Source organism: Spea bombifrons, chromosome 12, assembly GCF_027358695.1.
Source record: "Spea bombifrons isolate aSpeBom1 chromosome 12, aSpeBom1.2.pri, whole genome shotgun sequence".
NCBI lineage: Eukaryota > Metazoa > Chordata > Amphibia > Anura > Pelobatidae > Spea > Spea bombifrons.
In genome coordinates this window covers 9,185,695-9,209,380 of record NC_071098.1, presented here as the reverse complement: position 1 = coordinate 9,209,380, position 23,686 = coordinate 9,185,695, and the positions used below count along the sequence as shown (strand labels likewise).

The following is a 23,686-nucleotide window of genomic DNA, read 5'->3' as shown; positions in this document are numbered from 1 at the left end:
GTGCATCTGATAAGAAAGATCGAGGAGTGTGTTTTAATATCAACAAATTTTCTTTTTAAAAAAAAAAAAAATATTGTCCGGGACTGCTGCAAATAAAAATCTAACGTTTATGTGATTTGTAAACCCAAATGGTATATTTTGAAAGTCATAAGGTCATCTGTTATTTAGAGAAACCCTGATATGGTTATTTCCTGGGAGGGCTTGTGTAGACATTCGTTATTTAATATGTCCACTTTTAAGATCACATGATTATGGGGCACCGATGGTCAGTGGCCCCTTTTTCAGAGCAGGACATAGAATATCCGGCCCTCCTTAGATATTGGCCAAGTAGGGAAGGAGTACAGGGCTGCCTATCCCATGTGTGTGAGTGCAGTCCCAGTTTCCTTTTGGCCTTATGGCTCTTTGATGATCACCTTGATCTGTGACAAGGGGAAACACGGGTGCCTTGGGTGAAAAAAGTGTGAGTGCACATTCACAGATTGTCCATTTTTAGAAGGGCTAGTCCCTGTTTTTGACCAAAATCCCTGTCTCTCTTTCCTCCCTGATGTTCCTTGTTTCTAGGCACTCGATTAAGCTCTTAGCTTCCTTTAAAGTCTGTATCCCGCTCACCATTGCACTGTTCACACACCTCATATATATATATATATATATCAATATTGTACAGTGAACTAGATTATTTTACATGTATATTACAAGATATACATTTAATCTCATCCTTTCCCAGAAACAGGACATGAATTGTAGACAATGTCCAAATGCAAACTGAAAGTGTTCTAGATTGTAAGTCAAATATATATACTACTTGTTATGTCCTGTCTACCCAGTGTACAGCACTACAGAATATGATGGCGCTATATAAAACAATAAATAGTGCCTCTGAAAGAAAGAATTTGCTTCTGGTTGAGTAATGTAGTTTGGGGTAGCCGTATTAGTCCAGTGTATAAGAATGCAAAAAACCAGAATGTTGCAGAATCTTGTAATACCTTTTTTATTGGGCTAACAGTATTTAAAATAATAGACAAGCTTTCGGGAGTCCTCCCTTTATCAAGTCAAAAGCATGTCTGACTAAGCAAGTGAAAAACACAGTAATGCAAATAAATGAATTTAATACATATTGTCCACATTCACTTCTTATCTTTCTGCTTGTGGGCTCTCAGCACCACAATAATGTTGTAGATCTCTATTATGAGTGTCAGTATATTTTTGCAGATGAAGAAGATCATTGTCTTCGTGTTCATTTTATGTATGACAATAAGGTAAAGCCGAAAAGCAAGAAACGGTCCATCCTGCATCACCACTGCGATTACAAGAGGCCATACGTCAATCGTACACCAGGACCAGCAACCATCTTCAGTTACAGCAGCCTCGGGATCTTCCTCTGGATGACCTCTTGTTTCTTTATGTTGTGATGATTGAGTTTGAGTGAGCACTAGTGTAAACTGCATAAGTGCCCAGCCAAAGAGGGATAGTCCCGCAATAGTTACATTCTTGTTCTTTGCCACTATTGGTTCCTTTATTAATCGTAATAAGTCCAATATGTCAGCCCCCAAGCCAATGTAAATTCGAAGTAGCTCTGCAAGTTGGTCTCGGGTCATCTCTCCTTTTGGCATGAGCCAGCGCCCTATGACCAAGACAAGGACCATGACCTGCTCCAGTGGTTCCGCGTCCATATTATTATATACCTAATAGCCCAAAAATATGATAAGAATATTGAGACTGAAACAACTGTTATATATAGATAGGAGCGTATCAGGGTCATTCTACATCACAGGACACCATGTTGAAACTGAGGCTGCTTATACACTGTGCGAGAAGCCAGATAGAAAGCTGCAAGAGCGGTGTGAGGTAAGTGGGGGCAAGAATGTTTGTTTGTATGATTGTTAGCATGGATGTCTGTGTGTGTGTGTATGTATGTGTTAGTGAGTATGAGTAAGTGTGTGTAATTTAATATGCAAATATGTGTTTGTTTGAAAGGGGGGCAAGGGGCAAAGAAGGCACAGACGAGTTGTTTGGGGGCAACTATGGCACATACCAGCATTGGAAGGGGCCCAGGGCAATTTTTGCACCAGGGCCCTGTGGTTTCTGGTTACGCCCCTGGTAAGAATTTAGCTTGCAGCTACATATATCCAGACGGCAGCCGCAAATACGTCATTTCGTGCACCTTAAAAGTTCCAAGTCAGGCCTTGATGACACTTACTTGGCAAGAAGTTTCGTTGAGGGGTATTATGATTCTTTCTTCCTGTGCATGAAGTTCCAGCAAAAAAATACAGGGAATGGTCATACAGAGATAGATAAATACCGTGGGAGAGAACCTACACAAAAGAGCAGAAATCTGAATAATCTTACTCTAGAAAGGGTAACTGATGTAATGTTTCTCTTGAGGCCCAGACAGGAACTTGTTTATCAGCCAAAGCTCACAAAAATAGTTTAAATGACATATTTTCGAAACAATTCTACTGAGACGAATGTTTAATTTAATGACACTAAAAGTTGCGATTGTGACATCATAGCCACCACCAATAAATCACGGGCCAACATTTTGAAATAAAAAAACCCGTAATTTCTCTAAAATCATACCTACTTTTCTCAAGATCTGCATAATTATTCCACCCCAATAAATGATCCCTCCCCTATTATTAAATTGCTCATTGTTGTTTCGTGGCTTGGGTAGTTTTTGCATGGGTGAGGAGAAAGGTGACAAGTTCAAGACGGGACACTGACAAGACCCCCTAGTCAAATCTGCCACAGATCTCATTGTTCATGAGGTATATTTTAAAAATAAATATCTCCAGAATACTGATTGTCAAACAAAACCATAGCTGACTCCTCTCCTGCACCCTTGCTGACTTTGGATGAGTAACTCCTGACTTTGGATGAAGACAATTAGCAATATCTTCAGCATGCCTACCTTATTGGTGATGGTAGGTTCAGGGTTCTTACGTTATAATTACCATTTCCATTCTCCTTTCTTGGTCACAGCCAATGTCACAAACATCTCAAGGTATAAGCCCAGGACACCAATCAGCAGAGCCCAGTATTCGGACTCCTTCACGTGTATCAGTATCCATACTGACAGAAGACTATGAAATGCGAAGAGACAACGACTCAAGAACGCCAACAGGATCCTCTTGCATCTAGCTACATTGATGCTTCGGAATCTCTTACCTGTAGAAAGGAGATAACAGACATGAAATCCACTGGCACGTAACCCTACCCCCTACACACCGCTGTCATCTTGGGGTGTTATAAGTTTTTTCTAAAAGACTGATTTTATAAGGAACTTGTAATATAGTGCCATCCATTGTCTCACACAAGTCTTCATTGGCTAGAAAACTAAGACAGACCCCTCTTCATCCTTGCCAACATACCACATAAAGTCTATATCATTTTTTCACTCAGAAAAAATGTGTAAGGAGAAACCAACGCTGTTGCAATGTTGAATATTTTAAGTCTTTAAGTATCTAAAAAGCAATTTTCAGGTAACTAAATGGTGCCTAAGGCTAAGGCATTTAGGTTTAGGATGCTGATGGAGGTTTACGCTCTGGTTTCCCTACACTAGGGATGACTCTAAGAACGCAACGGGATACCCAAGCCCTGTGTGATGTACAGGATACTGAGTGGAAGAGACCCACAACATGAACATTAGCAAACTAAGCTCTACTTTTCACCTCCATTGCCTCATTTTTACATTACATATCTGCTCTCATCCCTACCCTCAATATCCTCACTCTGCAAATAGTCAAAGACAACGTACCTGAGTGGTTACAGTATATTTACAGCGCAGGACTTATTAGGGTGCATTGGTGCTCTGGCTATTTTCTTGATATTGCAGTTTAAAACATATGGTTTTGTCCTTTACTATGTGAATACTTATGTGTTGCAATTAAGTCTGAAGACGAGATCGTAGATATCTGGAAACCTTCACTCCACTTGTTTTCTGCGTTCTAAACAAGTACCCAAAAATATGTTTTTTGTTTACCTTTCTTCGACCTGCCAGAGGTCTCAATGTGGGCTAATATGGAACTTTCAGTATTAGTCCTGGTTACCCCAATTTTATGGAGCTGTTAAAAGAAAATACCGCAATTTCATTTTCATAAGAAGCAAAACATTTAATTTTAACTTAATAATATCTAAGATAATCAACTAAAAATATATATTTAAATGACGGATAAATAATGAACAGAAAACTAAGATAAGAAAACTTTAATGTTTTCTAGGGTGTCAAATTTGACATAATAAGTGACAGCTATTATATCACTGATCATAAAACAGAGTTAGTAGTGACATCACTGATGATATCACACTTGATACCGTATGACGTGCTTGGCTGTATTTTTACAATTTATTTAATGATTCATTTTTAATGGTGTGTATAATATATATTGTCGAAAAAGGGGTTTAGGGAGAGGGTTGCCGAGAAGGCAGCTTGCAAAAGTGACCTGAGGTTGGAGCCATTTAGGGATTATGATGCAGAAGAGACTTGAGGGTAAGATGGGTAGGACTTTACTTGCACTTATGTGGTTATTTTGTCATCATTGGCTCCAGCCAAGGATGTTTTAGTAGTGCCCACACATTTTTTTTGCTAACGATTAAGGATTGGGAAGATACGGTTTTAAAGAGGAGTTCTGGGATTAAAGAGTTTTTTTTACATGGTAATGGGCAGCCACCACAGAAGAAGTAATGCTTCACATGAGTAGCATACTATAACGACCCAGCAAAAGCATCTACTCCGGTATACTTTTCAGTGAACATGGAGATGCATATTTTTAAAAAGTATCTTTATCTGGTGATCCTAATCCAAATTTTGTTGGGGGTTTCCCTTTAGGAATAAGGAATGGCTGCAAATTCCACCCAATTTCACCTCTGTCTGATGACTATGAAGCTCTGATATACTTTTCCACGTATAGAATAATGGATAGACTACTGACCTGTATATGCAGCCGAGGACTAGCATAGACGTAATTATCCCCCAGGCTACTTTGGCATTAACATTTTGTTCCTTTATTGTGTGTTTAAACTGCAGTTCCAAATAAAGCGACAGTGCCTACCATTGTCGGAGGGCTAGGTACCATTTACATTACGTCGGAATCGTTTTGGTATTCCCGTGAGCTTGTACTGCAGTCCATTTAGTTAATGGACACTGGTGACTATGGGAGATATTGCCTGCCATGTCCGGGCTGCTTCCATGGGATTCGTTCAAAAGAAAGAAAATTGGACTTTTTGACCAGAACAATGGGGAGACTAGATGGGCTAAATAGTTCTTCACTGCCATTAAAGTTTCTATCTGTTTCTGTTTTCTTGTTACTTTTGATTTTATCTGTAGTATAAAGGCTTTTTTTAATTTCATCTTTGTTTTTTTGTTTTTTAATCTGTCACATTTTTTATGTTTATACACATTTGATTCATACGAATGCTTAAAGAACAGACAAAAGGTGTTCATTCATTACTGTATCTGATGAGGTGGCTGTAGAATTCTCCATTAGTCTTGGATGATTTTAATTGGGTGAACCCTGGGGGGAAAAAATAAAACTGATCAAATTGATTATTTCAAATGTGATTTTGTATATTGCACCTGCTGAATTAAAAGGCCAGCTATTCCATTTATAATGCAAATTCAGGATGAGTTGTGCGGTGTGCTTGTTATATCCGAGCAATGTGTTGCTTTACCAAGCTAATCTGCCTACTAACAGTGGTGGTCCCTGGACATGGACCCTCTAGCACACACACGGGAATTGTATATTCTTATGTGTTCCCAGAGCATTGTTCCCTAAGGGCTTCCTCGTGGAATAATTGATTTACCTGGAGACTCTGAGTCAAACCCAGCAAATTCCTATGGTCATACTCATCTTTATGCACGGTATACAGTACTGGGGCAAATGGATCTTGTGGTCTAAACAGACATAAGATCAGAACTGATGTCATCTTAAGGTGCCGATGCCCCTGGACCCCTTACAAGCCTCTTGGTAAAAAGGTCTCTGTGAATTGGACTAAGAAAAGAAGGATCTGTGCTAATGGAGGTACAAGTGGTTCAGCTGTTCCACTATACCCCTAGACAAAAGTATTCACTGGGAATGGACTAGATAGCAGGTTCCAGATGCACCCCTCCGTGACCCCTATTATTACACCACTGGGTCTACTGCTTTAATGAATTAAGGCATTGGGTATCATCAATATCCGGCAACATCGGTTCTACTGCAGCAGAAATGCTCGTAGTGGCAAAAAGTAAGTTCACCCCTACACAGAGACATACTTTGTGGTGGACACCTTTTTCTAAAGCAATTGCTAGAGTCACCGGCAGTGATCATAAGTAACGGAATAACAATGCTCCAATATACCGCAATGAAAAACATGACATTAAAAAAAAAACTATGATACATTTTATTTCAGTTAATAAAGCTGGGCCAATATAATCTTTGTCTATAACAGGTTACGGAAGGATTGCGATCCAGTTACTTGTGACAGATGTATATCTGGGATTGAATCCTGCCCAATGTGTTTAAACAGTAAAGGTAATTTAGTGGCAGGACATATCTCAGGATTTCTAACGATGTAAGAAATTCCCAGGTCAAAACCTCTGCTGTTTTTCCGTTCTGCTTTAAAACAACTGGTTTATCTATTCCCGTAATTAATTAGGCTGCTGTTTGTTGGTGGTATGCCTAGTCTAGTGAATGGAATAGGTGTTTAAACTTCGAAGGTCATAACTTAACCTTTTCAACATTAAAGTAAGTAAATCGTATTCTTATTATTTAAAGAGGCAGGTTAACCTTCAAAAAAACCGATTTAAATATTAAGTTTTTTATTTTCACATACACATTTTCTAAAAACCTTAAACAATAATAAGCTCAAGACTATATAATACCGATGAGATCTTTTTATCCGGTGGGCAAAATGATCCCTAAAATTTGCATTTGAAGCTAAAACAAAATCTTAAAAAAAAGTAAATAATTTCGATTATGTTTTACAATGGATGACCAAGAAGATATAAATCTGATTGATACAGTCTGTTATTCCATTTAGTCAGGAAGTCATGTTTTTACCTACAGCATGCAAACCGTCATCTCTCAAGCAGAGCCATTTGCGTGGTTCTCATGCAATTACAACTCTTCAAGTGAATATCACATCAGAGATAATGGCTGCTTGAAAATAATGATCATTACTAATAATATAAGTGTGAACTGTATAAAAACAAATTTATGATACTTTGAATATATGATGATGGGAAGCAATTACTATGTACCGACATGTTTCTCAGGGTAAGTACTTTAATTGATCTCCCGTAAAGCTTACCTCTTAGGTTTGTCAGGCGGAATGTTCAATGCCCAGAGCACCAGATTGAGCAGAAACGTGATTCTTAATGGATATTTCGCAAAGCATTTATAGAAGTTGGCAGAGATTCACACCCACCCTGTTAGGTAATAGAGCCAATGGAGAAACAATGGATAAGTGCCTTTCTCCACCTATCAAGAAACACTTAGGCTAGCGATGTAAATAATGAAAGTCTCGAGGTCGGATGGTGTTTTTGTAAATGAAAAGTTCTAATAGCTGAAATTTGATGACATCTGTTTTCTGGAGTGATAATACAAAGAGCTGTCAATTCAAAGTACCGTATTTGCTCGATTATAAGACGAGGTTTTTTTCAGAGCAAATGCTCTGAAAAATACCCCTCGTCTTATAATCGGGGTCGTCTTCTAATCAGACCTCAAATAGAGGTCTGATTAGGAGACTAAGATCCAGATCCCCCGCACCGCTGCAGGGGACCTGGATCCTCCTGTCGTCGCCCCCCCCCCCCACACACACACACACTTACCGGTGCTTCCGGAGGTGAAGTTGGCAGCGGGGGTTTGTATGCGTCCGTCGCAAATACCTTCCCCGACTGTCAGAGATCAGAGTTCAAGAGTTCCTGATCTCTGACAGCCGGGGAAGGTATTTGCGACGGACGCATACAAACCCCCGCTGCCAACTCCACCTCCTTCCGGCTGCCGCGGAATGAGACGTCAACCCGCTGCCCCGGCAATACAGCAGGAAATTGGAAGCACCGGTAACTAAGTAAGTGTGTGTGTGTGTGTGTGTGTGTGTGTGTGTGTGTGTGTGTGTGTGTGTGTCATTTCTGGAATGCCTTACACCCCTATATGCCACTCTGGCACTCTGCCTCCAGAAATGCCTTATACCCCTATATGCCACTCTGGCATTTAGGGGGTTAAAAGGCATATTATGGGGCAGAGTGGCATATAGGGAGGTATAAGGCATTTCAGGAGGCAGAGTGGCGTTAAGGGGGCATTTAATAGTGCACTCTGCCTCCTGAAATGCCTTATACCTCCCTATATGCCACTCTGCCCCATAATATGCCTTTTAACCCCCTAAATGCCAGAGTGGCATATAGGGGTATAAGGCATTTCTGGAGGCAGAGTGCTCTATATAATGCCTTTTAACTCCCTTAATGCCACTCTGCCTCCTGGAATGCCTTATACCTCCCTATATGCCACTCTGCCCCATAATATGCATTTTAACCCCCTAAATGCCAGAATGGGATATAGGGGTATAAGGCATTTCTGGAGGCAGAGTGGCACATAGGGGGTCAAAAGGCATACCATGGGGCACAGTGGCATATAGAGGGTTAAAAGGCATATCATGGGCCACAGTGCCATATTGGTGTGGCAAGCCTGGGGGCAGATGTGCGTAACTGGGGGACAGGTTGGAAAATACAAGAAATAAAAACAAAAAAAAAATATTTTTCTCAATCATAGCTTTTATTAAAAAAAATAGTTTACATGAATTAACATTTACTGGTAAAACTTTTTTCCTTTAGGGTCGTCTTATATTCAGGCTTTTTCTTTTTTTCCTAAGTTAATATTCAGATTTTGGGGGGTCGTCTTATAATCAGGGTCGTCTTATAATCGAGCAAATACGGTACTCTTCTCTCTCTCTCTCTGCTTCTTCTTTGTAATGTCTCTTGTGCAGGACATAGTAAGCATCTTCCCCTCCAATCCAGGGAAAAGTGCCCTGGAATAATTATCAACAGTATCAGCATCTATAGTCATACAAGTGGTCTCCACCTCTCCCACCATTCACTGCTCCAATCCATCTTGAACACGGCTTCCCGACTAATTTTCCTTCTTACGCTCCCCTGCCATGTCAGTCACTCCATTGGCTCCCTATACACTCCAGAATTAAATTCATATTAAACATCTTATATGTAATTACATTCCCAACCACCCTTTTTGTTTCTCCAACAACTTACGGCTCTCTTCTACTGTTATCACCTGTTCCCAGTCCCTTGACCAGTATGCTAAAGAAAGACTCTGCTATGTCCACCTGCAAGATCAACACAGTCCTCCATATTGCCCTCTTACAATCAAGTCATCCTCACCCAGCAGTCCTCTCTTTCCCATGAACTACCAACTAGATTATCAGCTCACAAGGGCAGAGCCTTCTTCTCATTCTGTAGTATGTTAAAAGTCAGCCATAGAGAACTGCTTAAAGTGCTAATGTCATTTATAGACCACCAGCAGATTCCATAGCGCTATTTAAAAAAAAAAAGAGAAAAAAATTCACAATATACAATTAAAAATAAGATTAACACATGTTAAGACATACTGATACAGAAGGAGAAGAAGGCCCTGCTCTTGTGAGCATACAATCTATTAGGAGGTTGGGGAATGACAGATAGTGAGGGGCTGCACAATTTAACTGTTTGCACCAAAATTCTGCTATCAATGACTATTCTGAGCCAATTGTGATATCAGCAAAAAAAAACCCACAAATTTTGACAAAACTTGGTTCCTCTAAGCCACTTTGCTTTCACCACCAAAATAAAACATAGGCAATATTTTAAATTGGTTTAACATCCACATGGTTTGGAGGAATTCACCTTTAAATATACATTAAGGTCTCAAAACATAAAACTTTTAACACAGCTGGAGAGTCGGAGAAGATAAAATGAAGTTACTCTGTACAAGCAATTATTTTAATCTTTGGAAAGTCCAAGTAGACAATAACCACATACAGCATCTTCATTCCAAGAGCCCTTACAGTACTTGTATCTTATGCTAATTTATTTATGTTTTTCTTTTATTACATCACACTTTTAGTGCCAGCACTGCTTGTCTCCATTGATAGTGCTATCAAAAAGCATTTGTCTCCTACTTGATTTCCTCTATTTTTGTTACATTTTCACATTTAAATGTTTCAGATCATCCAACTAATATTAATATAAGACAACGACAACCTGTGGAGGACTTTTGGCCACTCTTCCTGGTAGATTTTTTTTTAAATTCAGCCACATGGGAGGGTTTTCAGGCTTAGATTTAAATCAGGACTTAGACCTGGCCAATCAAAAACCTTCATGTTGTTTCTTTTGAGCCATTCAGAGGTGGATTTGCTTGTGTGCTTCAGCTTTAGGTCACATTCTCCTTTGGGATTTTCTGGTAGAGAGCAGAATTCATGGTTCCATCGCCTGGTCCTGAAGCAGAAAAGCAGCCCCAGACCATCTTATTACCACCGCCATGTTTGAGTTGCGATGATGTTGTTATTGAGGAATGCTGTGTTAGTTTTACGACAGATGTAACGGGGCCCATGTCTTCCAAAAACCACCACTTTTGACTCATCAGTGCTCAGAATATTATCCCAAATGTCTTGGGGGTTCTCTTTAGTCCCAGAGCCTTAGAAACGGCTCTGTAACCCTTTCCAGGCTCACAGATATCAATGAATTTGTTTCTCATCTGTTTTTTAATTTCTTTAGAGCACAGCATCATCTGACTTTTTTTTTGAGACCTTTTAGCCGACATAACTTTGCAAGACAGCTTCTATTTAAGTGATGTTTAGATTCAACAGGACTGGCAGTAACCATGCCTGGGTGTGAAATTGAACCCAAATATCAATTACACTTGGTTAATCGGTTGATTGAGCATCTAAGGGGCAATTACTTTTTCACATAGGGCCAGGTAAGGTTTTTCCCTTCTATACATGAAATCATCATTTAAAAAATGTATTTTGGTTTTACTCTGGTTATTGTTGTCTAATTACATTCTATGTATTCTAATAACATTTACCACTTCTGCTTGGTAGCTGTTCCACTCACCTACCACCCTCCCAGTAAAGTAAAACTTCCTTACGTTACATGTAAGCCTCGACTAGGACAAAGAAGAAACAAATTTAGGATGATTTATTATATATGTATATAGTTAGTTATAGGTTGTGCATTTAACAGTATAATACAATGTTTGTTGCCTTTTTCTGATATTAAGCTAACATCAGAGTTTTGTTGTAATTTTCTTTTTATTCCTATAATTTTCAAATTATTGGCTGGATTTGTTCTAGAAATATCACTTTGTTTAACTTGGATACTGTGTGTTGAAATGGAGGATTCTTGTCTGTTGTAGTGCTTTATAACATCACAGATTGTAGAGAACACCCGGCAGTGTATAAAAGTGACGGTACAGTCGGACAGCTGCTTATTGTAGTTAAGTAGTTACCCTGGCTGACTCCATTCAACAATGGCTGAACCAGAAACTGATGCTCTAAATCAGTCAAAGGAAAGAGAGTTTAATGTACAAAGGGAACAGGAGAGAGAGAAAAAACTCATAATGCAGCCAGCATGGGAAGGAATATTGACTTAAATGAGGATGATGAGGATTATGTTGAAAAGCTTTATATTCTAAATATCCTCCTTTACGTCTTGGACTGCTTATCATCTGATGATGAGAATGAGCCTCCTCGTGGGCCTATCCTGCCCATACGAGGACGTGCACATGGTGACATTATCTGAAATAAGTTTTGAAATGAGTCCACTTGAAGAACATGCTCCCACTCAAGTCAAAGAGCCTCCTCGACAGCTTAGCTACCTCCGGTCTGGAGATGTGCACAGGACAACCTTGTCTGAAATTAGCGTGGAAATGAGTTCCCACTCTGAGAGACTGTCTCCTAAAATGGCAACATGGGGAAAAAATGGCCAAATTCTTCAGAAGTCTCTTCAAGCCAAGAAAATTCAAGGCCAGATTATTCTGCGTTTGTGTTTGCGGCATTGAATAAAATTCCCAAGAAGACCTGGAAGAGGCTAAACCTCTGGAGTGATTCCTCTCTGTTCCCCGGACAATTATCCTTTCCACAAAATCATTTCATAATATCCGAAAATGACCAAACATCGGTTTCTCTGGTTATTTGTAGCATTTTTTGCAGGCTTCTCTTATTTGTAATAATTACAGATCTACAACGGCCTATAGGACTATTGCCCCAGTTGTCAAGGGACCCGGTGACTAGGAGCCCCTACTTGCTGCAGTGTAACTGTGTTTGCGCAGCTGGGTTATATGGAGCCCGGATGCAGACCCACTTGGTGCGTGGGGCCCTCTCCTGCTGCATGGGTATTTGCAAAGATACAGACAGACTCCATTATGGGCATTAGTGATGGCAGAGTGAGCTTCCTGCTTCCTGTCATGTGATATGATCAGCCTGTAAGAAGCTCCATATTCAGTCATATATTGCAGTCAGTGTGTGATTGTGTGAAGATGACTCTGTAGGAAAGCTTATTGTACTTCTTGTTGTTATTGTTATGTTATCGGCTACTGGTTAAGTGTTATATTATGCTGAATAATAATACTTGTGTGTTTATACATGTATTTGCAATATTCCTTTGTGTGTCTGATGGCCGCTTGGCTTCGTGATGACATTCAGTTACCTGCCATGCAGTTTTGTGGAAAGTAAACTTCTTTTGCATGATGCCCCCCCCCAGCTTTGTTGTTGGCCCCCTCCTTTCTTCTTGAATATGATTAAGAGCGGTTCAGATGTGGAATCCACTGCTAAGTAAAGTGGTTTTAGCAGATTTAGGAGGACTCGGGCATTTAGGGTTATAACAATTTAAATTTACTGTTGATGCAGAGAAAACCCCTTTGGGACAATATTGTATAAAACATTATTTAAGCTTTCTTTGCCTTCTTCTAAGAAATATGGGTACAAATGTAGAAGGGTTGAAGTGGATGGACCTTCTTTCTTTTAGAATCTGAATAACAATAAAGAAACACAAACTCGCTGTAATACACACTTACACTCATTCTAACACACATGCACACTTACATACTCTCACGCTAACATGCACTTATATATATATATATATATATATATAAACACATACAATCAATCACACACACTAACTCTTACTTTAACACACACTTAGAGAAACCCAGCCCCGTTTTTATTTGGACCGACAGGGGTGGTGGGTAATGGACCCCAGGCTAGCTCCTGCCGAGTAACCATGAAGCTAGGCTGATATTTATAAAGCAGGTTTATTATTTATCTGTAGAAAGAGTTGCCCATGTACTGCACAGATGCAATGACTCAACTCCATATTTACTTAATGATAAAGAAATCAGACAGTGGCCTTAGGAATATTGTAATACAAAAGGCCATAGAGATTCAATGAACATTTTAGGTAACAAACAGGTAATTATCCAGCAATCCAGATATTTTAGATTACATCTTCAAATTGCCAGAAATAAATATACAGCAATCCTCCGACAAACCAACTGCTATGGGACAAATATAACATATCCGTTTAATGAACTGAAATAGAAACGTATTTATCTTCTTCTTCCATTCCAGTCTTAAAGGCAGTATTCTCATTTTAAAGCACTGTGTAATATAATGGCACTATGTAAAACAATAATTAATAATAATAAGAATGATAATTCTTCATTCCTACAGGGACCCAGTACAGTATTATCAGGTACATTCAGGGCCCCTGAACCTGTGCTTACAGGGAGTAGGGGTAACAGAGGGCAAGGTCAGCAATATGGCCAAATAATCTGGTATCATTTAAAAAACACAATAAACAGAGAAATTGGATACTTGTTTGTATCTCATTCTTCAGAAATTCTTTTGTAACAGCAATTACAGTGTTAAATATTACAGCAAAGACCCTAAAGTGGCCAAGTCACTGAGTCTAAGTCTGTAGAACCCTGCTTTAGCGGGATTACTGTTCAATAAGATATATTAATGTCTGACAATTAAATCAAGCACAATATCGTTAGCGTATTATACAGTATGTTGATTCTTAATGCTGGTGGTTTTTTTTACTGATATGTTTAAGCTTGGATCCGGAGGGGGGTTATATATTCTTTTGGACATCATTTCCAATATCCTTTATTATTTATCATATATCACATCAGGTGCTGGTTCTGTTGTTTATTTGGGATAACCAACTATAGACAACCACTTTTTAAAGAAAAAAAAAGCATCAGTTTTACTGCTATGGTCTCTGGTGACATCATAAGTATGTCTGATCTACTTTGTAGCATACCCCAACCAGTAGATTATGTTAACTGCACCGAAGGCTACAGGGAAAAGTGCCCTGGAATAATTATCAACGGTATCAGCATCTATAGGCTTCAGTAGATGGTTAAACCTGCCCTTCTTCTCACGTGTGCTATCACGACGCATGAATTTGTGCTGCTTAGTTGCATCTTCAGATCTTCTCATTGTTACTTCATCTTTGTCTGGCAAATTGCTTATAAATGCATTTGGGTTCATTCCAAGCACCGAAAGGGTCAACAACACAATGGCATATCTGGCATCCTCCATAGCCACCTATAATTAAATTAGAGACAACAATAATGGTCTAAAGTCAAAAGCCAATATATATATTTATGATGATATAATTATTTTAGTAAGTGCAGACACATTTAGGTATGTGGTTGACCTCCTTGGTCCACTTTGCCAAACACATATCCCAATTGAGAATGTGTATTAACCTTTGGAACTTAATGTATTAAAAATCTGATCATCATTCACTTGTAGTGTAATGAACAAATGAAAATTCACATTATATATATATATATATATATATATATATATAGTAGATTTGTGCAAATTTTTAGTTTGGGAGAGAGGAGGAGAGGGTGTGCGCAAGGCACCTTCCTTTTGCAGAAGTGCTCCAGGAGGCCTGGTTAATGGATCTGATACGGGGTGAAGCGGACAAAGAAAAAAGAACAAGAAGAGGCAAGACAAGAAAAGGAGACAGGGACACAGGAGTGGTTGGAGGAGAAGGTAGGGAGACATTGAGAGAGAACATGGGACAGTGTGAGAGAAAATATAAGAAAGAGTGAAAAAGTAATGACAATTTGGGGCTCTCTACTTTGTTGTCATTTGTTTTGTTGGGGGTCCCTCCTTGTTTTTGGACATTCAAATTCATACGAATCAGAATGCACAGGTCTAGTAAATAGTCAGACATAAAGCAATAAGAAAGCTAGTGATTTTATTTGTCTTATGCGTCTAGAATTGATAAGCAGAGTAGCCATTTTTCTAACCTCTTTGACTCGTTTTTCCGCCTTGGTTTTTATTTGCTTCTTCGCGTAATCAGCATTAAAGTGAGCGAAAGCATATTCCACCAGGGCCGCAAATACAAACACGTAACAAATAAGAAAGTAGACATCTAGGGCTTTGATGGCAGATGCTCTAGGCAAAGATGTGCGTGCACTCACCATCAGAGTCGTCATTGTGAGTACAGTTGTGATACCTGTCAAACAGAACACACAGTGAAGTTCAGCCTATCACACATCCCTGTTGCTTAATTTGGTAGACAAGCATCCCAAAAAGTTGAAGCAATCAAAATAAGTTTTGAAATGAGTCCACTTGAAGAAAATGTTCTCACTCAAGACAAAGAGCCTCCTTTGGCAGCAGAGTTCTATAATACATAGTTAAAGTAGTAAAAAAGTTGGTCTTTGTACAGGGCCAGATCATTAATTTTTACATCGAAATCTTGTCAAGTTTGGCCCTTAATAATGCATAATGAAGTTAGTGGGCTGTAGCTGAAGACTAGTTTATCGGGTTTTTGCTTGCCAAACATTCTCCAAATATTCTCAGAGAATAGTATCTGTATACCCACTCAATGAAGAGCACAGAGAACTCTATGGGACTTCTCTTCGCTGCTTAGGTTTTAGTGGGTATGGCTAACACTTGTCATACTTGGGAACCAGAAAATTTAGATGCTTTTGGTTAATTATCAAATAAAAGTAACTTTTAAAAAAGAATGGCTTTTGAAATACCCGTCTGGAGAGCTCAGAAGCACCAAGTGGGAATATGTAGATCATTGTAAAGTAGGTTACCTAGTGAAACTCTTGCAGGAACTGCTGACTGGCTGATCCAGAACGAAATCCAAGACATGGCCACCAGCAGGATGGATGGTACATAGGACTGTATAATGTAAACCCATCTATTTCTTCGCAACTGGAAGCGAAGGGTCAGTCTTGGAAACTGACCAGCTGGGGAGCAAAGTAAGCTACAGTCATTACATAATCATTCAAATATTAGCCATACCATCATTATGTGATATCTCGTCTTTGGAGAAAGTAAGGATTTTATTAGAAAAATCTATAAATATTGGGAAAGTGTAGACCTATATTTCCAGCATTGGCACATACACACAATGCAACATTTGTATCCCTAGCCCTACCTTTTACCTGATTTAAAATTCATTTGCTGTTTTGTGAACCTGTATTTCGTGATGGTGAATTGGGCGAGCTCAAGTTTATCCAAACCATGGATCTGCTCTTGGTTTTCTGACCATTGGTACAGTATATCCTCCGCAGAATAGCCATCTACAAACAAAGATATAAGCAAATGGAAGAAAGTAGGGAACATTAATAAACGTTATGTTATAAATAATAATGTTATAAATGTAATTAATAAAACATTCTATTTTAGTTTGAAGGTAAGCGGGTGTTTTGTTGTTGATTTAGCTTTTAAAAAACCGTTAAAAAGCCATTACTGAGCTATTCCGTTTGAAAACAATACAATGGCATACTGTGTTACTCCCTAAGTTACCCAAGTCTATCTTATTATAGAGATAGGTTGTTGGCACAGCAGAATTCTATCACTTTTGACATTGTTTCAGCTTTATTACGTGTGTAACCTGCTGATTTGGCTGCTTCTGTCTTTTGTCTATCAATATTTTTACTGAAACCCTTAATAATTCACCAGCATCTTTGTATGTTTTCCCCTGCAGTCCCTAGACAGATATGTCCCACTGCACAATAACTACATGCCAACCAGTGCATTTACTGTAGCAAAGTCAATTACAGCTCAAATCATGCATGTATCTAGAAGGATGCACAGAATGCCACCCATGACCTCATGCTGTTCACATTTGTCAGGAACCATTAGTCCCCAGATTACTGAGCAATGCCAGTAAGAGAGAGGTCATAGTCTAAAACAAGACTGTTAGTGGCTTAGATCAAATGTAAGGACATTTTCCTTTTCTGGGAGCGTGGTAGTTAAGTGGAACAGCCTCCCAGCAGTAGTGGTAGAGGGGAAGGTATATAGCTATCCTGAATATTAGACAAAACCAAGGACCAAATAAGAAAAAAACCAGATGGGCTGTTTTTTGGGGGTTTCTGGTAAATTTCGTGTTTCTGTGCTTCTACTCCCAGACAGCACATGGAGCTTCAACAACAGAATCATGATCAGGTTATACTAAAAAAGAGAAATAATAAGGGCTCCTGCTGGTGTTCTCCACCAATATATCCCGGGAGACCTGATCTATTTTCGATAATGCAGTCCTAGACGAGTTTTCACATAATGCATTTGCTAAAATGTTCTCATTATTTCTTGGGCTTATGTATTTACCTAGTTCTGGAAATCTATTTCCACCTCATTGAGTGAAATGATCATTTATTTAATGCGGCAGAGTGTTGTGAGTAAGAGTGAAATACATACTCGCTCTGCTAACAAATCATCTAAGCTGGAATGGACCGGGAAGAAGTCTGTGCCTACGTGTTTTGTCTTCTATACAGAAGGCGCCAGACCAGCAATCGTATCTGTTACAAAAAGACAGGGAAAGACCTACAGCTCTCCAGGTCTAGCATGCACTCCTGCTCGTCCATGGGGTACTTGGTCAGGTCCATGTCACAAGAGAGCGTGGAAGTAATTCTGCAAATAAATCATAACATTGTGAAACTTCGACATTTCCCTTATACAGACTCAAAATTAGCAAGTAAAATGTCACAAACCATAGATGTTTCTCCTTAACATTTACAACTGTCACACTTCAAGACAACTTCGGGAGGTTCACACAGTATTTAAAGCATCGGCTTGTGGGACACAGAACAAAGCAAAACGGTGTCTAATGCCGATCGGACTTTATTTTGTGATCTTTAAACAGAAAAAAAACCACTTTTTTTTAATTGGAGACCACATTTAAATTGGCCCTTCATCTGGATTCTCCATAAAAGAACAGTCATATGACTATTCCAAATTTAACTGAATATTTGGCCCCAGCTAACCCCTTTCACCATTACAATGTTTCTATGTGAAATACTTTGCCCCGGCTAGGTGGTCCCTGCTTCTTTTAGAGTGCCGGGGGAAGGGATGGATGGAGACCGAGTTTAATCCTGTAGCATCACACGTGAACCCAGGGTGCTAAGGTGCTACTTTTCACTAATCTTCAGACGTGATCAAACTTTTTCACCAAGTTCCACTATCCACCCATCGTCCAAGGGGGGTAGGAGTAATAACTTTTTTTTATAGTTCAGAGAGTGCTTTGGGGCCACATCTCCCAAAAGGCATGGTGTCTTTAATATTACTAATAAACCTGCATAAAAGAACTTCAGATGTTACATATCAGCCATACACTATGACTGTTGGTACAGAGATAAGTCGGGTTTATCATTTTAGCTCTGAAGAGCAAAATAACTACGTTTAATCACGAGTGGGCACACAGATCAGTGTAGGGGTAATCCTCCAGCTTATATACAAACTTCTAATTCCATTCCCTGTTAAATTCTTTACATTAGTATATTATTATTATTATTATTAATTCTCGGTAATGTAAATCTCTACCAAATATATAAGAGAAATCCATTTATTTGAATTATTAGTCACATAATGGCCCAAGCTTTTTGAACAGAGGCAGCTTCTATACGCTGAAATGAAATAATTACCCTCAATGATATATTACAGGCTGTTATTCATTTTACCTGCTGCTATATAGGATGACGCCATCCGGCTGCAGTCTGATCAGCTTGTTTTCCACGGTAACGTCATGAAACCACGCAGATTTGGCATTCACGATAAAAGTATCCGGGACCCAGAGTTTCTCAACAAATCTGCTGTCAAAGCCAAGAGTTTTCGTTGTGTGGTTATAGGAAAGTCTCTCGTCCCGCCAGCTCTGCCGCAGGTACACCGTCATCGTGTACTCCTATGAAAACAGCATTACTGCTCTTAGGTAGCATCGCCTCATTCTAGTCTGCCTGCTTTTCCCGATGTAAAGAATCCGACCTTGATCAGCCCTTGGTCTCGCTTTAGATTTAGGATAGCTGTATGTCTATCCCATCAATAGGCTCAATAGGGTTACTCGTCTTCCATTAACGTAGTAATTGCTGCAATGAATAAGTACAACTAGATGGAAGGGAGATCCATATTCCAAATATATTGACTGCTGTTCACCTCTACTCAACGCATATGACTGAGGTTAGTCAGTGACCGTTTCCCTTAAGACCAAAATAGGTCCCACAGATCTCTCTCTTGTTCCCTAAGGCCCCAGGTTGTAATGTTTTATCTATAAAATCACTGAAATCAATGGATGTTCAACTATATGGATTCTCATTGACTACTAAGCTACACTGCCTCCCCAGAAGTATCCTGGTTAGCAGAAAGATCAGATAGAAGGCTAAATTTGAATACATTTAAAACAGGAACACGGGCACAATTATACCGCATATAAAAATGCACTGGAGTCCGTGTGCAATGTTTGGATGTAAGTTGTAGAGAGTATTTATTAAAGACGTGCACGTGGGAGCGTAGTGAGAACACGTAGGGCCTAGTGCGTACCGTCCCACTAGGCTTTAATCACCCTTTTACTGATTAGTCATTTATGCTTTTTGGTAAATAAAATAATGGAAAGGAAACTGAATTAAATAACAACCATTTAATGCTCACTGACTGAAACTATACACCCGTGCAAAGATTAAGAGGCTGTATTTACAGTGTATATCATTATTAAAAAATAGTGTTAGATTTCATCATAAATAATTAAAACAAATAGCTTTTTAAAAAAATTATAGAGAGCATAATGGTTTTTTTGTAATATTAAATAACTTCCTTTCTAAAAGCGCAGCCTATACTGAGTTTTAAATCACATTACTTACTTTGTAACCATCTTGATGACCTCAAAATGCTGAAGATATAATTTATATAGCCTATCTGCTCTACAAACTCCTTTTTAATTAACTGGCACAAGGCATGGGGTGAAAAGTGATTTTAGATTAACAAAAAAGGGGTCTCTTTTGGGGGCCATAACTGCCCTGTCTTATGAACCCTGATTGGTTTAGGTAGCTTTTCTCAGGCAAGGAAACGTTTGATGACGTTAGGACAATAAATGAATTACTAAACGTCCCCATTTAAAGGAAAAATCCTGAATATAAGAGGCGATCCAAGGACTGATTAAGGTTTGAGTCGTTAACTGGAAAATATGGCCAGACTAGATGGTCCAAATCTGCCATCAAACTCTGATGTATCACTGCTGCCTTCTATGTGAAATCATACACAGAAGACTTCATTGTAAGCTAATAAAATAAGGACACATTAGATGGGAATATGATAATTGCATATTTAAGTTATAATATTAGTAAAGCTTTGTTTTGGGGATCTGCTTCTCCTTCAGCCGTAAATAATGCACAGTTATTGAACTGGGAAAATATATGATCTTTCAGCCACCAGTAATTTTTTTATGATAACATATGTTTTACCCATTGAGTACAGGAAATATACAACCGTTTACCATGTTCACTTCCGAGATATGGTCAATACTGGTGACCTCAACGTCAACAGCAACAGTCACAGGGGGACCTACCAAGCAGAGAACAAGAATAAAAATGGTTATAGCTCAAAGAAATAGTACTTTATGCTGATGCGCTTGTGGCATGAGGAGGCACATTGAGATCTTCAGTGTATAGTGATCAGGCCCAGACTGGCCATCTGGAATACCAGTGCAAGGGACACCTCGGGATGGCCAGTCTGGCCCCGATAGTGATTCCTGTTATTGAGGCCAAAATAGAAAATATACAAGTCACACGAGCTTTCAGAACCTCGGAGGAAATCTGATCCAATGATGAGACATCTCAGGGCCCGAAAGCTTATATGGCTACGTATTGTTTAATGCTGGCATAGTAAAAGGTTTAATCTTTAACTAAAGACTGCATCTTCTCCAGGAACATTACAGCTATATGTATTTTACTATGGAGGGCACAGTAAACCATACGGACTGTCGGATTCAGACAAGTAATACATTAAACATAAGTAATAATAACCCATGTATCTAAGGTCCTTTCTCGCAATGTTGAGACCCAATGACTGACCAATGCAGGTTGCCTCTTCCTTTAGTCTCTAAGATCTAAAAGGGATTTTAACCCATTTCCTTTCCTATATCATAGCAGGCACCAAATTGAAGGATAAACTATATTTTGTAAATAAGACAGAATTACATATGTAATCCAGTACACTTGTTTGCATACTCCTCAAAGAATGTTCTAATTGTTTTTACTTTACTGGTAGGGTGGTAGGTAAGTGGAACAGCCTCCAGGAAGAAGTGGGGCAGGTTAATACAGTACCTGAACTTAAATACGCACGGGATAGGCATATGGCTAACGTGACCCTAAGACGAAACTAACGACTGATTAAGGTTTGAGTCTCTACATCAGGAAAAATGGGCAGACTAGACGGACCGAATAGTTCCTATCTGTTGGCAAATTCTATGGTTCTATGTTTAAGTGTAATATATCAGCTTTCATTACCTCCAATTCCAGGCCTAAAATTCCTTGCATATCCTTTCATTAATCCATCCAAGTTGGGCATCCATGAAATCTCAATGTTGGATCCGATGTAGTCTCCAATATCTTCTGTACCACTGTACCAAAAAACGAGATTAATTTTACTAAATAATCTGCGCCAGTTTGTATCTGAAGTAACTATGCTGCACCCAACAAACTATTTTATACGATTAAAAGCCTACGTAGCCTTCTAGAGTTTGTCCACTAGAGGGCCGCCATTCTCCTATAAGGTATTATCACATTTATCGATGACACCTAAAAACATTTCCTAATGGGTGGGATGATTTTTTATGGGGTCCAGTTCTCTGCACATACAATAAGTATCATCAAAGACAAAAGGTATATGTTAAACCCTAGAGAGAACATGACACAGAAGTCTAAAGACGAGGAAGCATAAATCCAAGCAGAAAGAAAAATCAAAGTTGAGCTTAAAGTTAAACAGGATCGTACATTTCCAATGCGTCCCTTTAAAAAAACAAATTTGCTTTAACACGAGTCTTACGCACTACAGCAGTTTTGATCTTGAGTAATAGTAACTATTTGAGTGTTATAATCCATTATTTTCACTACAGCTGAGATAATATCAGGCCGGATAAACAATATTTACATTTCCATTTATATCGTAAACTGATCCAGTTGTTAAACGTTTAACGTTGATCTAGGGATTATTGGTGGTGCTGGCTGGACTGGCTGCTTTTGTGCACAAGGAGACAGCTGCCAGCCTCAGTTATTTCCGCTGAGTGTCAAAATAGGGGACCCAAGGCTCTTTAGGGCCCATGACACTTTACTTGAATTGCTAATCCACCTTTTAATTTACTACGGCTAACCACCGACATGACATCTCAGAAATAAACACTCAATAGGCTTTGTTCTAAGAGCCACCAAATTGGATATTCTGTTTGCTGCCCCAAACAGCTTCAGCGAAATGCAAATTAAAGTACTTAGTAATTTGCCTTTCTAAGCATCAATGACTTTGCTGGCTGACTGGTAGTGAGTAGCGGCGCATGCACTCTGCCGAGCAAGCAATGCTTATAAATCCTGGAGAGGCTCACGTCCCTGTGCTTACCTCGGGTTCTCCATAATTCCTATGGCAGCAATAGGTAATTTACACACACATAAATACATATAAATATATATATATATAAAATATTAATATTAAAATTAATATTAATATGTATAATATATAAATATATATACTAAAACTTTAACTCTCTGGATATGTCAGGTACGCTTTATGTTCACTGTTTATGTATTATGAACATGTAACTAAAAGAATACTTTATTTACCGCTTGTTGCAAAAACCCCTAAATGAGAAAATATAGAAAAAATTATAATTGAAAAAATACATTGTTGATTAACTAAAATATTGGTTTACAAACATAAATACTCTTTTTATATGAATTGTAGATACGAGCAAATGTAACTTAAATTCACAATACAGTAGCGTTATAAAATGATTAATATCTCTCTACTTCTGAGATGTACAACCAATCAGCATCTTCGGATAAAACTCAAGACTGTCTCACCGAATTGCTAAATGTCAGAGGTAATGTATGGAAAATGTGCTTCATAAATGAACCATAAAAACCACCAGCTAGAATTAAAAACACAAACCGAAAATACCCGAAGGTATGTACATAGGAAATTATATAAGGGGGAGTAAAAAAAAATATTATTATTATAAATCCACAGAAATCGGTCTTAAATTATGATAGATAAAAAATTAATAATATAGATGATAGATGAACAAAGAAGAAATGTACATTACCTGATGCATGCGAGCTGTGGGATATGCATCAGTGTGAAAAACACCACCGTCCAGGTGGGGAGTCCCATACCTTCACTAGCAATCTATACAAAGACACTACAGGTAATT

At 38.8% G+C, this 23,686-nt stretch overlaps 3 protein-coding genes across 3 annotated transcripts; all 3 read right to left on the bottom strand.

The window, feature by feature from the left end:
• Window positions 1-1,085: 1,085 nt before the first annotated feature.
• On the bottom strand, window positions 1,086-1,670 carry LOC128470553 (transmembrane protein 26-like). Its single transcript, XM_053452443.1, has one exon. It carries the CDS (start codon window positions 1,668-1,670, stop codon window positions 1,125-1,127), a length of 546 nt encoding a protein of 181 aa, XP_053308418.1. The 3' UTR covers window positions 1,086-1,124.
• Window positions 1,671-2,176: 506 nt separating this feature from the next.
• On the bottom strand, window positions 2,177-7,315 carry LOC128470552 (transmembrane protein 26-like). Its single transcript, XM_053452442.1, has 5 exons — window positions 7,288-7,315; window positions 5,448-5,510; window positions 3,980-4,061; window positions 2,952-3,165; window positions 2,177-2,312 (listed from the first exon to the last, which is right to left on the bottom strand). Exons 2-5 carry the CDS (start codon window positions 5,478-5,480, stop codon window positions 2,177-2,179), a joined length of 465 nt encoding a protein of 154 aa, XP_053308417.1. The 5' UTR covers window positions 5,481-5,510; window positions 7,288-7,315.
• Window positions 7,316-14,123: 6,808 nt separating this feature from the next.
• Window positions 14,124-21,870, bottom strand: GABRD (gamma-aminobutyric acid type A receptor subunit delta). The gene is made up of 8 exons (XM_053451622.1): window positions 21,774-21,870; window positions 20,762-20,829; window positions 18,960-19,180; window positions 17,831-17,913; window positions 16,446-16,583; window positions 16,092-16,247; window positions 15,294-15,502; window positions 14,124-14,574 (listed from the first exon to the last, which is right to left on the bottom strand). Exons 1-8 carry the CDS (start codon window positions 21,832-21,834, stop codon window positions 14,272-14,274), a joined length of 1,239 nt encoding a protein of 412 aa, XP_053307597.1. The 5' UTR covers window positions 21,835-21,870; the 3' UTR covers window positions 14,124-14,271.
• Window positions 21,871-23,686: the final 1,816 nt, after the last annotated feature.